This window comes from Panthera onca, chromosome C1, assembly GCF_046562875.1.
Source record: "Panthera onca isolate mPanOnc1 chromosome C1, mPanOnc1 haplotype 2, whole genome shotgun sequence".
Lineage (NCBI taxonomy): Eukaryota > Metazoa > Chordata > Mammalia > Carnivora > Felidae > Panthera > Panthera onca.
In genome coordinates, this window is record NC_138346.1 from 177021527 (window position 1) to 177038905 (window position 17379).

A 17379-nucleotide genomic window follows, 5' to 3' on the forward strand; every position below is an offset into this window, starting at 1 on the left:
GGGCCAAGGCTTGGACAGTGGAGTCAAGGAAACTAAAGACGCAGCCCCTGGGGGCTAATGTTAAAGGTGGAAAAAGAAAGCAAGGCAAATAGGCCTCAAAGGGAAGAGGAATGAGTGCTTAAAGGGAGAAACGAACAGCGGTGGGGTCCTCCCGTAAAGGGCAGAAGCAGAGGGGGCAGGGTTCTCCTTCAAAAGGCAGAAACAGAGTCCGGAGCCAAGAGATACAGTAGTATGAGTAGGTGGGTCAGCATCAGGAGGGGAGCACAGGTCCAAGGAGTTCGAATGAGTCTGTGGCTGGCCATGTGAGGCAGTCTGAGTTTTTCGGAGGTTTTCGCTAGCGCTGGGGTTCGGAGTTCGTAAAAATACGTTTCAGACGCCCAGGGGATTTCAGTGTTAAGAGTTTGGTGGAATACGGTGGGGTTTGGTGAGGGGCAGGTGGCCAGTGACGATAGGAACCTTCAGCGAGGGCTGGGAATCCATTTCAGCAAGGTTGGGGAAGTTTCAGTGAGAGCTGGAGGGATCTGGGTCGGGTTGCGTGGGGGTGATTTTCGGCCCCGGTGGACCGATGTGCCCTGTGTGGGCATGAATTGAGGAGGGCGTTGGGGTGTATTTCAGGCAGCGCGGCGGGCCAATTTCCGTGGTTTGGGGCGAATTTCTTTTGGGACTGCGGCGCGCGTTTCAGGCCGGGCTGGCGGCGAAGTGCAGCCGCGGCCGAATGAATCCCACCCGGGTTGGGGTGCGTCTCGGGCGCGCGGGGGCGAGCGAGGCCGGGAGAGGAGTCCAGCGGGGGCTCTGAGCAGCTTCGGGGTGCGAGGGGACCGCCGTCGGGGCTGGGCCGCACGGACGGCTCGGGGGACTTCGGGGACGTTCCGCGCAGCGAAGGGCACCTCGCCTCCACCCGTCCCGCTCCCGCGGGAACCTGTTGCCGGAGAAATAGGCGGGCGGTGGCGACGGCCGAGGACCCTCCCTCGCCTGCGCCCGGGTGTCTGCGCGGCCCTTTCACCCCAGAGTACGCTCCGCGGCGCGGCCCCTCCCTTTGCTGTCTAAATTAAAAAAAAAAAAAAAAAAAAAAAAGCCCCCCCCAACACCCGCGCCCGTCCTCGGCGAACCTGGGGCGGCCCGGGCCGCTTCCGGGAGCGGAGGCGCGGCCCCGCGGGCCGGAGGAGGCGGAGGCGGAGGCGCAGGCGGAGGAGGAGGCCAACATGGCGGCGCGCAGGGCTGGGCCGGGCCGCCGCCGCGCCTGAGCGCCCCACCGCCCTCGCTCGGCTCCCGGCGTCCACGCCCGCGCCCAGCCTGGCCGGGCGGCAGCGGAGCGCGCAGGCCGGCAGCGCAGGGGCCCGCTCGGGCGCGGGAGCGGCGCGGAAGCAGCGCCGCGCGGCCCGCCAGGCCGGGGAGCCGCAGCTTCGCCGCTCGCCGGCCGGCGCGGCTCGGAGGCCCGAGCCATGGAATCGGAGGAGGAGCAGCACATGACCACGCTGCTGTGCATGGGCTTCTCGGACCCCGCCACCATCCGCAAGGCCCTGCGCCTGGCCAAGAACGACATCAACGAGGCCGTGGCGCTGCTCACCAACGAGCGGCCGGGCCTCGACTACGGCGGCTACGAGCCCATGGACAGCGGCGGCGGCCCCAGCCCCGGGCCCGGCGGGGGCTCGCGGGGCGACGGCGGCGGCGACGGCGGCGGCGGCCCCTCCCGCGGCGGGAGCACCGGGGGTGGCGGCGGCTTCGACCCCCCGCCCGCCTACCACGAGGTGGTGGACGCCGAGGTGAGGAGGGCGACCGTGACCCCGCGGGAGAGGCCAGCGGCTGGAGTTCCGCGGGCACGGGGGACACACCCCACTGGGCTGGGAGTGCGGAGGGCGTTTGGGGCGGGGGTTGGCTCGGAAACGGAGAGAATGGAGTCCCGGGCCCGGCGGGGGCGGAGGTCACCGGGCCGGGGTCAAGTGGGGAGAGGGACCCCTCCCGGAGGGGCTGAATGGGCCTTAAGGGACGCGGGGCAGGGCTGCGCGGCAGGGTGGGGAGGGGGTCTCGTGGGCTTCGGGCTCTGCACGCCGCAGGGCCGGTCGGCCGGCGATGGGAAGGAGGGTCCAAGGCGTGCATCTGCGATGCGGGAGGATCGACGCGCCAGCCTGGAGTGTGTGATGGGGAGGGCGCGTGTGTGAGGGGTCAGAAATGGGATACTCGTAGGCCGGGCTGGGGGCTGCAATTTCGTGGCACCGGCTTTTAGTGAAGGAGTAGGGGAGGCACCAGGTTCAGGGTCTGAGAAAAAGTGGGATGGGCCAGCCAGAGTAGTGGCCTTTGCTAGGGTCAGAGGAGGACTGCTGGGGTTAGGAATGGGGTTGGGGTTTTAGCCAAGGGCCGGAAAGAGGGAAGATTGGACAGGGTCTAAAAAATGAAGAGGGGCTGGTAGGGACCAGGGAGGAGAGGAATTGATATAAGGCAGGCGGGGGAGGGGGCTACGTGCAATAAGGTCTGGGTTGGGGGGATTGACGTTAATAAGGCCAGGTGGGGATTGGACTGAGGAGGTTAGAAGCAAGAGGCCAGGTTGGGAATCGAAGCTGAAGAGGCCTGGAATTGAAGGATGAAGCTGGGACCAGGTCTGGGCAAGGAAAGTACGGGTCACAGGCAAGGTCAGGAATGAGGGAAAAGTAGAGGGGAAAAGGGATTGCAGTCATACTGAGGGTGCTGTGCAGAGGGACAGGGGACACGGTGGGACAGAAATGGGAGGAGTGGAGGCATCTGTTAAGGAGAAAGGGTTCCATCTAAGCGAATGGCTCTGATCACAGATCTCAAGTCTGGGTGGAGAAAATCAGGCCTGTTTGGTTGGGGATGTGAGCAAAGACCATGGGGAGGAAAACCGACTTTAACTGCAATTTTAAAAGAGATCAACCAGAAACACCAGTGCTTGTGAAATAATTGCTCTGCAGGAAAATGGCAGCTCACCTGAAGAATTTTGGTCAGATTCATTGAATAGTGCATTTTGAGGGTCAGGTAGAGAGCAGCTTGGCCCAATCCCAGAAGTGCGCAGATCTCACAGATCTCAGATTAGTGGGCTTGTGTTTTTAAAACAGAGACTTGAATTTGCATAATTCTTAATGAAGCTAAGCCTTCTGAAAGCATTTTCCCTAAATTATGTTATAGCCTTTTAATTACATGCTTTTGCAGCAGTTGCTCGGGCTGAAGTCACTTGGGGGGAGAAGGTGGCACTTCAAAAAACCGGTTTCTTCACAAGATTTCTTAGGTGCCCAGACTTCCACACACGTGATTGGTCGCCCTTAACTAGCCTGTAACTCAGTTATATGATTGACTAGTGTGTGAAAGTAAAGATTGTTATTATTCCTGATTTGGGGAAATAATCCCACATTATTAAGTAAGTGTACTTAAGTCACTTTAAGAAATGAGCTTCTCTTTGCAAGTCCCCATCACTCCCCTACTTGCTCATTCCAGTTTTGACCCAGTTTTGCAATCAAGGAGAAAGCCGTCGCTTTTTCTGCAAGTATTTGTATAACTATGATGTTCATTGTATCCTCATTTTGTGAGGAATCTTATTCTTTGTTTCTTTTGTCACACCTTGTAATTGTCTGTAATTGAAAAATCAAATTAAACGATGCTTGGTGGTACTTCAGCATCAGCTGTACCGTCCATAGATTTAAGTGCAAAGAAATGGGACTGGCATCTTTTCACATGAATAACGGGCAGAGGAGTTTGATTTTAAGTAAAATCCAGGGAATCTTTATCTTTTCGAAGAATTGTGTCAAGTTTTCATTTCCTCTTGACCCGGGGATTTTTGGCCTGGGGAGGCTGCACCATTGATTTGGAGAGTTCAGGAGGGGCTCCTGGCTGAGGCTGCTTTACCCAGAAGCATACTGGCGGGCTACGAGCAGACACTTTGCAGGCACATGGGGAGCCTGTTGAGAACGTTTAACCCAATTTCTGCCTCTAGATTTACAAATCTTCTGCCTGTCACCTGTGCAGCTAGCTGGGTGGTCATCCTTGCTGTAGACAGTAGGAAACTGAGGCTTTTGATCCTGGGAAGGATGCTGATTGTTGTTGAGCATCTCCAGCATGTCAGGCACTGTAGCAGATGCTTTACTATACATTCTTTTAGTCCTCAGTGAGGTTGTTAATAACATCACTGTTTGAGAGAGACGATTAGTTCGTGGCAGTCTCTTGAACCTGGTGCTCTTAGGGCTTCAAAGACAGTGTGCTTTTTTTTACTCTGCTCTCCTCATGGTTTTAGGATCGGCTTCATTTTAGCATAAGAAAGAAAAATTAAGAGGGAAAAAGACGATTTTGAGGCTGGGGAACTAGGCTAGGAATGATGGCAAGCACTGAATCAAGGCATTAGGAGTAGAATAATGAGTGGAATGAAAGGATGATAGATCTTTAGGGTGGAAGACTTCAGAAATTAAGAATTTGTTCAGCTCTTTTGTTTAAACAAACAGCCTGGCAGGGCCCAAAGGGGAAGTGACTTGTCCCCACAGAACCAGTTCATGGAAGAAACGGATCTAGAACTCAGGCCTTCTCACTGCATGGCCCGTGCACTGTCTCCCTCCCACTGCCTTCCTTTCAGATGAAGAAGGGTCAGGCTACAGCAGTGGCTTAATGGGGAGGAAGACAAGGGAAGTGTAACAAACTGGCTGACGTTCATCAGCTCTTATAGAACCTACCTGTTCTGTTTCTTAAAAAATGAGTACCTTATTTTAAATTCTGTAAAGTTATTTTTGGTGCACAGGAAATTTCAGTTTTAGTGTCTTCTTCAGAACGTTTTAGGGATAAACAGATTAAATTATAAACGTTAAAAAAGAAAAAAAGGATTACATTTGTTTTTGTAGTTTGGAAACAGGCAGTAAACATTCAGTGCCTTCAGTGTCCCCTGGGCGGGGGGGGGGGGGGGGGGGGTGGGTGGGGGGGGGGCGTGGGAGTAGATAGTGAAGGTGAAGGTTACATTCTAGTGGCTCTCAGTGCAAGCCTCTCATTTTACAAGAAGCGACTTCCCAAGGTCATGTAGTTAGTTAGGGCAATCAGTTTAGTAATTTGGGCCCATGCCGTAATTAGGATTTGGTATAAAAATTAAATTTTGGAAAATAAAAGCAGTTAACTTCTGGTTCAGGAGAAGCAAGAAGAATGCAGATAAAAAACACCCAGATAGCTAACAGGGGGCAAAAAAAAAAAAAAAAACCAACCCACCCAGATAATGTACCAGAACACATGAAACTGCTCAGAAAGCCACCTTTGCCATATCCTCCAATTAAGTAAAGGTGTTGCTTCACACATGTTGTGTTTGGTCGCTACGAGTATTGTTGGGTACACGGGATTCATGGGCTCAGTGTCTGGAAGGGACTTTGAGAAACTACCCAGTTTTGATTCTGAATAGCATTACTTCAAAACCTGCCGAAGGCAGATAAGAGTTTGTTCTATTATTTAGGAAAATGGAATCTCACAGCTGCCCTAAGTAACTTATCCAGATGTTTATCACCCCCACTCAGAATTTTTTCCTGTTTCTTACCCTGATGGCCACTACTAAGGGCATGCCCTCTGGTTCTCTCCTTCCCAGAGCTGGGAGAATCTCTCCCTTAAGCATTGTGATCCTTGATCTGGTCCATGGGATCAGTAGGAATCAACCAGGTGCTGTTGTGGGCATTTGAGACAATTGAACAATTGCGATACGTACTCTATTCATTATTGTCTTATTTTTTAGAAAATACTGAAAATGGATTTTTTTTTTTTTTGTAAGGAGATATCAGCTAACAGCAAGAAATACCTTTCTTCACTGTCTAGTTCTGTGATAATATTCCCAGAAGTGACATTTAATACTGTGATCTGACAAATATTGGTAAATTCTTATTTTGTTCCTTTTTTAATGTGGACCTAACTTCTGGGGGTATTTTGTGAAAAGTATTTGTAAGATTTCTGTCTATATTTCTTTCTTTCTTTCTTTCTTTTTTTTAATTAAAGCCCCAAAGTTGGTCCTGTTCCAGTATATCTAAATCACATTAATTTGTAGTTCTTTAACTTACCTCATTTCTGCCTCTTTTTTTTCCTTTGATAGTATGTGATAGTTCTAAATGAATTAAAATTTTAGTATCATCAGTGCTTATATTATTTATTTTAAAATTCATATTCCTCAAATAAAACAATCCTGCTACATTTGAGTGTGGGGTAAATATCAAATATGATTTGGTAAATTAAAAAAAAAAGGAAAAAGAAGAATCCATATACAGATTTTAAACTAAGAAGTAAACTAATTCCAAAAAATTGGTTGAAAGTGATGACATAAAAATAGGGAATCTGCAAGGTTAATTAGCATAGCCTAATTTTTGAAATAAGTATTTCCTTATAATCCAGTATACGAATCTCCTTTGGGAATTAGGCCTATGAGTTCATCTAACAGTTGGCTTCTCACCTTATAATTACCTGGCCATATGCTGTTAGAACGAGTGTAATTTGGCACAAAGGAAGCACCTTTTGTGTGTTGGTGAGTGCAGTTCTAGCAGAATCATAGGAGGTAGTGACAGTTTTATACAGCATAATGGTGCCGTTAGCTTAAAATTGGAAACCAGTCGCGATGGTAGAAAAGTAGATGTTTCGGTTTTAACAATTTGAAGCAAGGATTTCAACTTTAATACAACTTAAATAGCAGATATCAGTGTACTGCATACTTCCGTACTTACTGCCAGGTACCATATAACATTGATTTTATTTGAATCAGAGTATGAAGAGGAAAAGTTTTCACTTCTGATAAGAACTATAGTTAGAAAGATTTAGTCCAATAATACTGTTTATATCTAGAGTTCAGTTGTCCAGGAAATTTTCACATTTGAACCCGGAGAGAAGTAAGTAGACACGTAAATACGTAACATTGAGCCATTGCAAAACATGCCCCCACATTCAGTGTGTTCACTACATGCGCTTCACTCATTTATTGTTTTAACTTCTTTTAAAAAAACATAGTTCATGCAAATGCTGTTATTCCACGTCCTAGCAAATTGGAAGAGGTTTTGTTGCAGTCCCAACATGAGGCGATGAGCATTTAGAGGGAACCATATTTGATAGTAGTGAGAAGTGACAGGTAGCAGTTCAGTGGTACAGGAGGGGACAGGAAAAGTTGAAACGTGGGCCCACCCAAAGCAGGCCGGCCCGTGTGTACAGGGCCAAATAAAACAGCTTTGTGTGCTCCGTGACCCCAGAGGATGGCTGGTCTTAGTGATGTTGCACTCAAGAAAAGGTTCCAGTATGCCGTTTAGGAAGGGTCGCTGGGGCACCTCGGTGGCTCAGTTTTTGTTTGTTTGTTTTTTCCAATATATGAAATTTATTGTCAAATTGGTTTCCATACAACACCCAGTGTCGGTGGCTCAGTCTTTTAAGCGCAGAGCCTGCTTGGGATTCTTTCTTTCTCTCTGCCCCTCCCCTGCTTGCGCATGCTGGAGCACATGCGAGCTCTCTTTTTCTTTCTAAATAAATAAATAAACATTAAAAAAAAAGGGTCAGGAAGGGGCACCTGGGTGACTTAGTCAGTTGAGTGTCTGACTCTTGATTTCAGCTCAGGTCATGATCCCAGGGTCATGAGATTGAGCTCTGCGCTGGACACAGGGCCTGCTTGGTATTTTCTCTGTCTCTCTGTCTCTCTGTCTCTGTCTCTGTCTCTCTCTCTCTCTCTCTCTGTCTCTGTCTCTCTGTCTCTCTCTCCCCCAGCCCCTGCCGCATGCACGTTTGCTCTCAAAAGAAATAAATAAACTTAAAAAAAAATGGGTCAGGAATGTGGAGTACAGTTTAGCAAGGTTTTAGTTTTTAACCAAGAGAAGGAAAGGAGAAGAAAGTTGGGCGCATGAGGAAGTAAGCTTCAGGTGCCTTGGAAATTCAGACACATGGGGCATTTCAATGGAAGGGCTCTGGACTGCTAAGGCCCTGCTAAGAAGGTTGTGCTTCATTTTTAAAAGAATAAATGTTTTCTCTCACCTTCCTCCTAGGGTGTTTTAGTTTCTTTTTTAAGTTAGTAATTCTCATTCTCATTAGTATCATAAGAATTTTTATTGCTTAGTATTGGAACATTTTTTACTCACAGTTGGATTTATGAAAATTACTTGTTAATTAGCATGTTAGCAGTAGGAGGTATTATTTATTGTTTAGTGTTGATCATCTCTATGGTGAGTTTTTGGCAAAGCGTTTTGTAGCCTTTTTGTTTTTATGGTATGTTTGTGAGTTCACTTCTCTATCCAGCAATGGGAAACCTGGCTTCCACCATTGGCTTACATTGTGTGTGTGCGTGTGTGTGTGTGTGTGTGTGTGTGTGTGTGTGTAAGGGAAGTGGAGTCTACTTGGTGTTAGCTCTTAACTTTAAGCTGGTTAATAGAACATATAGCTGTACATTTGGTTTATTTTTGTTTGTTCTGAAGAGAAGAGCTAACACAATTAAGTCGAAATATTATTCTGGTAATCTTTCCAGAAATTGAAATGCTTCAGCCGTGATGCAGAGTTCTGTGGAATCTTTTGGTAGGACTGCGTTGAAGATTTGATTTTCCTCTTACAGATAAATATTAACACATAAATAACCTCTTAGGTGCCCACCCAAGTCTTCTCACTTCTAAAGATGAGCTTCCTTGTTCCAGACCCCGGTTTGCTTTTCTGTGGTATCACAGCCAGTTATTTGTGTTATAAAATTCAGTTGACACTATTTGATATGCTTTCACTTAAGTTTAAGGTGTTTGTGTTAGAAATATTTTGCTAAAAAAAAAAACCAAAAAACTGAGTAAAAGGCATGGTGCTTTTTTAAAAAAAATTTTTTTTAATGTTTATTTTTGAGAGAGAGAGAGAGAGAGAGACAGAGTGCAAGGAGGGGAGGGCAGAGGGAGAGGGAGACCCAGAATCCGAAGCAGGCTCCAGGCTCTGAGCTGTCAGCACAGAGCCCGACACGGGGCTCAAACTCACGAACCACGAGCCTAAGTCAGTTGCTTAACCGACCGAGCCACCCAGATGCCCCAGTGCATTCTTTATCATAAGTTTCCGAATGGTTTCTGAAATTAAAATCTTTTTCAGAAAGACTTATTGGTTAGATATTCTGTTGTCAAGACTTTCCAGTTTCTGCTTTGTGTGCTTTTAAGAATCCAGCTTATCAAAAACAGGTCAGCATTCCCCCCCACCCCCCTCATTTCTCACCTCTACATTGTCAATTTTGGTGGAAAACTGAAATGCTTTCTGAAACCTGTAGCTGGAAATCTAGAGTGAAGCATTTTGGTAACGATTTAAAATCTATTACAGATCCTAGAAATTTTCAAGGTATTCCACACTGCAAATGGCAACATCATCTAGCAATTGTTTAATTTATTCTGGGACTCTTTCTTTTCTTTTCTTATTGTATAGCCTATTAATTCTCTAAATATCTCTCCTGCCTCTTCTGTCTATCCCCACTGTTACTGCTCTGTGTTCTATTCCTTTCTTACCTTTTCTCTCTGCCACTCACTGGCACCAGAATGATCTCTCTAGAATGCAAATTTTAATCCCATGATAACCTTGCTCAAAAATGTTTGGTGCTTCCTCATCTTCTCTAGGTAAAATCCAAATGCAAACTTCTTTTCTTTCAAGGTCTCCATTCTTACCCATCTGTTCCTATCTCCTGACTTCCCAGTTTTGTGTTCTCCCTTGCAGTTCAGGGGCCATCTCTTGGCCCACTCGCTCTCCTAATCTCCAGTCTCCATCTGCCTGACTAACACCAATTCATTCTTGTTAGCTCCAGTGCCATATCTCTTTAAGGCAAAAGTAAAGTGGTGGTCATATTTTAGTTAAAAAAGTTATGTTTACCTTACATGTATCTGTTTTTCCACTAGGCTTGAGGAACAGGTCTCGTTTTATCTCTCTGTCTCTGGCACCCCAGCTCACAATATTTGATTGGATAGAGTGACGAATGAATGGAAAGAAAATTTTAAATGAAATAAAAAGTCAAATGATACTGGAAAGAGGATTGAACCTGTGGTTTGGGAGATGGTACCTTTTGTTCAGGGTTCTGTTGCTTGCTAACTCTTCCACTGGGCAAGTCAGTTTGCCCCCGAGTCTGCATTTTCTCATCTGTAAAATAGTGTGATCTTGGACTAGATCTGTAGTTAATTTTTTTCATTCATTGACTTCTTTGAGAAATTAAAAGCGAAGAGGCCTCTCAGATAACAGCGTATGTAAATATATACGCTTAATGTTTAAAGTAAGCTGGTGCTAAGGTATTAATACTATTATTTGGGCTAATGGGATTACTATATTTCTCAATTAAAAAAAATTTTAGGGGCTCCTGGGTGACTCAGTTAAGCATCCAACTTTTCATTTCAGCTCAGGTTATGATCTCATGGTTCATGAGATTGAGCCCCACTTCGGGCTCTGTACTGACAGACTAGAGCCTGCTTGGGATTCTCTCTCTCTCTCTCTCTCTCTCTCTCTGCCCCTCCCCCTCTCCTCTCTCTCAAAATAAATAAACTTTTAAAAAACGAATTTTTAATGAGCTTTAAAAACGTATATAAACTTTATTTAAAAAGACCAACCAAACTATGGTGTTTATTAAAATGGAAATAGCTTTAAAAAAAAAAAAGTATTTTGTGAGTCTTAGGAAAATTTTGCCTAGACCCCAAAATTATTTTATAATTGTGCTATTGTTTCATTTGTGTTTTATCTAATTAAAATGTAGAAAAAAAAAAGATTACTATTTCCTAGCATATCACTGGGAACAATTTTCTTTTAACCTAGAATTCATATTTGATTATCTACTTATTAGTTTCCAATTATTTTTAGTTCTAAGAAAACCATGGCTTGGAAGATGTGATTCAGTAGGACTTTCCAAATTTGAGTCAGAGATTAAGCTTTAATAGAGTTTCTGTTCAGTGGGGTTTTTTCTTTTTTTTCTTCTTCTTCTTTTTTTTTTTTTTTTTTTGCATGCTCTCCCCTGCCACCGAGTATCTCAGCATTTTGCCTTGTTGATTGGTTTTAGGATATTCTTTTGGATGACTCCAGTATGTTTTAATTGGCCTTTAGATTATCTGCCAGCATTTAAAGACCCTCAAAGGTCTGCAACTATATTTTGAAACCAGCTGTCTTTAGAGCAGAGGGGTTTTTGTTTGTTTTGCTTTGCCAAAGGTATGGAGTAGAGATGTGTGTCTGGCCAACACAGCCTTCCCTTGTCAACCTGTTTCCTGTGACCTAAAGCAGTTTTACTCATGATCGTTGGGCTCTTAGTAGGCTCCAAACCAATTTCATCCATTATTTCCAAGAAGCATTCCACTCCCTCGACTTTTTCTGTCACGTATATACTTTAATGGACAGTACTCTCTCATGTCTTTTTGCACAATTTTAAGACGGTGGGATGGCTGTTTCTGGTATTCTTATTAAATGGAAGATAATTAAAGAGTTCTCACAATAAAAACTCTAGATACGTCTGAAATAATGATACAGTTCACATTCTAGTGATAAAAACAGACATTCAGCTGAAAATTGTTAGAGCAACAGAACAGTAAATAGCCCATTTACCAAAACAGCCCTTGATTCCGTAGGTTTTTATTGAGCAGTGATGGTGTGCTAGGCACTTAGCTAAGTGTTGGGAATATAATGGTGAACCAGTCACACATAGTGTCCTCTCTGTGATAGTTTGAAGTCTGGTAGATTTCTTGTGCTCTAAGTGGAATACATCATGATGTTCTAATTCAGAAACTAGAGGCTTTGAAGAATCGGGGGTTGAATATGAAAGAGCTTACATCTATCAAAAGCATTTAAATAGTGCCTCAAGAATCTTTTGTGGTAATTTGATTTATAGTGGGATCCATTGCCCGGAAATCAAGTGGTATTTTTCTCAAGTGATACGTCTTTAGCACCATGGAATGTACAGAATTTGTATTTATTTACTTGTTGGATGTTTAATATTAGTAGTTGATGTTTCTCTCAACTAGGACCTCTTCTAAGAATGGTGCTAATTATTTCCTTCAAATTCTGTTACTTTTTGTTCTAAAATCATGAAGGTATGCGTTTTTACCAGAAATGAGAAATTACTCTAGAAACTGGTCTGATTTCAGGCTAAACATTCCTTATGGTTGTGGATCATACAGAAGAGGCTGTTTCAAAGCTAGAGCAGTGTTGATTTTAGAAAGACTTGGGATGGTAGAAATAGCAGTAACTATGTAAATGAAAACTTGTCTGGGATTAGTAACATAAGAAGTCCTTAGTTTATTATTAGTATTTTGGTTTTTGTGGTCAGTTTTACGTCGGAGTGGACTGTCTTTCCTAAAATACTTTAAAAAAATTAGTAATTTTCATTTTGTAAGATTTACTTTTCATATCTGCCTCATTTGAAGTGTTTTGGGGAGTTACAGTAGCACAGATCACCCTATGTTTCATCCTTTCGACATCATACTTGTTTTTGAGAAAATGTCAGTTATCTATTGGGCAGTTGGTACTGTAAGTGTTGAAATCACGCCAGGCCTGTGTGTGTGTGTGTGTAACGTGTGCCGTAAAAACAATTGGTTCATGTTATGTGTATAGATACACTTACATCTGTGCAGAGTAACAAGTGGGTCCTGTTTGCTATTCATTACTCTTGAGGTTTTTATGGCTGAGTATAAACCATGTCTGTGATAGAGGAATTCTAAGCATTTGTTAAGGGGGATCAAAGATGAGGATCGGTGCAGGATGACCAGAGATTCACCCAGTTCATAGTGATTATAATGTGGGAGAGAGATATCAACAATGCTTAGCAAGATACACTTTATGAGACAGAAAAATTATCTGTAGAACTGAGAGTGTTTCTTGTCTGCCCCTCTCCCTACTCCGAGAAAAAAACCCCTGAAAGTGGTAAATTTAAGGATGAAAATGGAAGATTTGTTCACAGCTGGAAGGGACCATGGGGATCTTGTGGTGTTAAATCTTGCCAATTTAGGAATGAGGACCTTGACCCTGGATCATTAGCAAAGTCAGGAAGGGAGTCTAGCCTTCTGCCTCTTTCAGCGTGTAGTTTGTATTCTTCACGCTGTCCTTCTGACACGAGGAAGTCTTTGACTGTAGGTCATCTTTAATATATCCTTCCTCTTAAACTCTCTGTATTTTAATCACCACCATTTCCTTTGTTAGGTATTAGTTTGCATTACATGGGCAAAGTTGATATTTGATTCATTTTCCCCCCCTCCAAGTATTTGTCTTGCTTTCTCATTCAGTGTTTTTTAATGTCCGTGGTTATTGATGTTTATAAAAGGTAGTAAGGGTTGAAGAAGGGAAGGTTGAGTAAGTGCTGTCACTTGTGAAGGTCTGTGTCTGTCCACTTTAGCATCCCTGTATAGCTGACCAGGATTAGTGATATCCTTGGTCCACCCACAGTTGCACACATGCGCTGGGTACTTAAAAATAAGCTCAATAATCACTATGCAAATGTCTTGAAACAGTATACCGCCTAATTTGTTTTACATGTGTATCTCTTCCTTAACTTTTTTTTTTTTTTCTGCGTATCAGATACAGTGTTTATTATAAATATCAACTGGGATGGGGGCGCCTGAGTGGCTCAGTCGGTTTAGCATCCGACTTTGGCTCAGGTCATGATCTCACAGTTCGTGGGTTGGAGCCCCATGTCAGGCTCTGTGCTGACAGCTCCGGAGCCTGGAGCCTGCTTTGGATTCTGTGTCTCCCTCTCTCTCTGCCCCTCGCCCACTCATACTCTGTCTCTCTCTCTCTCTAAAAAATAAACATTAAAAAAAGTTTTTTTAAATAAATATCAATGGGATGTGTTATACACTTGTAGGTTTGAAATTAAACATTTTTAATGATACCTTGAAAGGTATCAGTATGCTAACAGCATAATATGTGCCTTAGATTAAATATCTTAATGAGTACAGAAATAAAACAGTGTATATTGATTAACCCTTAGAGAATAACTTGAAAAAACCAGCCTTTAAATATGCTAGGGGTTTTTTTTTTTTTTTTTTTTAATGACTGTGTGCGTGCTTTTTCTCCTACCTGGCGTGTCCTCCTTACCCCTTTTCCCCTCTTGTCATATTGGACCATGGAAGTTAGTCCACAGCACTGCCTCTGTGATCTCTGCACTTCATCTTTTCTCTACAAAGTAGATTTCATACAGGCTTGCGGTTGACGGAGAGTAATGAACGCCCTCCTTATTTCAGTACAGCCAATCCTAATGCTAACATACCACATGTACTGTTGATCAGGTTTGCTACTGGTTTTCTGGTTGGGCTTGATACCTTCCATTATTTTTCCTCCCATTCATGGTTCTGTTTTTCCTGGTTGAAAGTCCCTCCTTGACTTTGAATAGAGATCCTTACATTCCCCTGCCACAGCATTTATCTTTCCCGTTGGAATTATTCACTTACTTGTCATGCAGACTGAATTGTGAGTCTTCTGAGGACAGGGTCTGATCTTCTGTATTTCCTGTAGCGTTCAGGGTAACACTTGACATAGAAGGTGCTAAATGAAGTGAAAAATTCTGATCTGGAAAATAGGTAGTTTGCATCACCATTCTGGAACACATTTTCCTTCATTTGCAAGTATCAGATAGCATCTGAAAGCTAATCTTGCCTAAAAGAACCTACTCCATAGCTTGAAGGCAACATAAACATTTTGGGAGTCCTATAACAGATTTCTGTTGTGGGATTTATCTTGTTTTACAGTTTGTGGGAAGGAACTTTTCTTGAACTGTTGCCAGCGTCGTTAAAACGGGCACCATTTTGGTGCATAATAGCACATTAAATTTCAACTTTGGTATGCAGTACCACTCCCTTTGCTTTATAAACTTTTCTATGGCTTGCACAGAAAAATATTGAACACAGGAAAAAACGTGATGGCTGCTGGAAGAAGCAAGCCTTTTTTTTAGCCTTAGGTAGGACGGTTTGCCAGTCTGTTTTTCTATGGTTTTATTGCATGGCTTCATTGAGCTCTACTTCAGTAGGGAGAAGATTATTTGCAGAGATTATCGTTTCTGGAGAAGAAAGAGAAAACATGCTCCAGTAGAATTAAAACAGGAAACGGATTTTTATTGTTAGTTTTTGTTTCAGATTCTTTTGTTTCATTTATCACTATAATAATCATTAATGATGTTACTGTTGATTTAAGTGGGTTTATTTTCAAGTAAAGCTATTAAGATGTTCATTTTTTATCCCTCTTTTGTCACCCCAATGTAAAAAAAAAAGATGTGTAGAGAGGAAGAAGGAGGAGGAAAGAAACAGTAGTATGGGAACCATTTGTTTAACACTGAACAAATATTTATTGAATGCCTTTGGCTCTAGTCTGTTCTCTGATTGCTAAAACACAGTTCCTGCTTTTAAGGAGTTTACAGCCTATTGCAGTGGTTATGAATGGTGGGTAGGGATGGCCAGCACCAGGTCAGAATCAATTGGGTTGCTTTTTCAGAATAGCTTGTCCCCAGCAGAGCTTCCAGCTGTCCCAGGATATATGCCAGAGTAGGGAGTACGGGGTAAGACTGCTTAATAAAGCATTAGAAAAGGTGCGTGTTCTGTGGTCAGCTACAAATCCAGTGTGGATGTAATTTGATTGGTATGCTAGATGTATTTTTCCCAAGTTTTCATCTTGAACAATTTCCACCCTATGGAAAAGTTAAAACAATAGCACACCTTTTGTACCCTTCACTTTGAGTCAACATTTGCAAGCGTTTTGTCACATTTGCTTTCTTTCTCCTCTCTCTCTAAAGGCACACATACATACACGCGCGCGTGAGCACACACGCATTTTCTTTCTGAATCTTTTGAAAATACGTTGTAAACGTCATGACACTTGACTTTTAAATACTTCAGTATGAATCTCCTAAGGACAAAGACATTCTTCTACAGAAGCACAATACCATTATCTTAGCAAAGGAATTTAACAATGATATATTAATATTCTCCATCATTTAATTCATATTTAGATTCCCCCCACTTATACCAAAAATAGCCTTTATAGACATTTTAAAAATAACCCAGGATTGAACTAAAGAATGTGCATTGGATTCAGTATGTCCCTTTAATGTAGTTTCTAGAATAGTCTTTGTATCTTTTTAGTCTTTGGATACTGACATACTGACATTTTTTAAAACAACCCAGTTCTCTTTTCTGTTTTTTAAAGATTTTATAATTGAAAAATACACAAGGAAGTTTTATCATGATCTGTTAAGGCAGTAAGGAAAACTGAACAAAAATATTAACTTCTTCCACCACATAATTTTTTCCTCCTTAGTATGGCTGCACTTTCAATCATCTTTTTCTGACTTTTACAAAACGTTAGCATTTTTAGAGCTTCAGAAGAGAACTTGGATCCATAGGTAAGCATTTTCATTTTAGAGATGAAACTGAAGTATGAAGATACCAAATCTTATGCAAGAACGTGGTTCTCAGCCAGGGGCAGTTTTGCCCCAGGAGATATTTGGCAGTGTCTGGAGACATTTTTGGGTGTCACAACTAAAGGGGTGTTTCTCGCACCTCATGGGTAGAGGCCAGGGATGCTGCTTAAACATCTCACGGTGCACAGGACAGCCCCCCCCCCGCCTCAGCAAAGAACTATCCAGCCAAAACTGTCAGTGATGCTAAGGTTAAGACACTCTGGTCTAAAATCACACAGCTAACTGCGGGACTTAAACTCATTTCTTGACTGTCAGTTCTGTCTTCTGTCCACACGTGAAAAACACAGCACCTTGCTTTGTTTCCCGTTGATCCCCCCCCCCCCCCGCCCCTTCATCCTCATTTCTTCATGCTGAACCTTTTGATTAAGCCTAGTGAATTATTTTCTGGCTATAAGGATTAAGATGGATTAGAACATATTGCTGGAGAGAGCATGGAGTATCTTTCTAAGAGAAACATAAAAGTGCTTTCAGTGGAATTTTGTTCCTATAATAAAAATCTGTGCAGAATAACCTTTAGGAGCAGTTTAGATCATCATAATAGCACTTCACTTCTGTTTATATGATGTTTGAGTGTATAGAACGCTTTCACATATATTATCTTACTGAGTATTCACCAAAACCCTTTGTATTAAAAGCAAACAAGTGGCCGTCTCCTTTTCACAAGCGAGGGAATAAAGGTTCACAAAAAGTGACATATCCCGTCTGACTGTGCTTCAGTGGGTATTCGTCAAAATTACATGAAGAGAGATTGCAGTTGAACTTTTATCTGTGCAAAAAAGGAACAAGCCATCTCAAAATGTTGTAAGCTCCTGGTCACTGGACATATTTAAGCAGAGGCTCTGGGGTTTTTCTGGGGGTATAGAAGGGATTTACATATCAGATATAAGTTCAGACACTGGAAGTAGAATGGAGACAAGATGTGGCTCTGTCATTGAGTAACACGATCTAATTGGGACGCCAAACCTGTGAGTAGGTAAAGCTTCCTGTACCTCAGTGTCTGATGTTCTGGGAACAGAGGAAAG

The 17379-nt window shown here is 43.2% G+C and overlaps 1 protein-coding gene across 3 annotated transcripts in view; it reads left to right on the forward strand.

Annotated features, from left to right (window-relative positions):
• The first annotated feature begins 1192 nt into the window (after positions 1–1192).
• The window catches only part of USP24 (ubiquitin specific peptidase 24), a 140428-nt gene continuing 124241 nt past the window's right edge, over positions 1193–17379 (forward strand). For 2 of the 3 annotated variants that reach the window (XM_060624012.3, XM_078451879.2), the window contains exon 1: positions 1193–1763. In XM_060624012.3, the coding sequence (XP_060479995.1) occupies positions 1443–1763 (321 nt within the window). In that variant the 5' untranslated portion in view covers positions 1193–1442. The remainder of the gene's footprint in view (positions 1764–17379) is intronic. The other variant, XM_060624013.3, reaches the window with a different exon arrangement.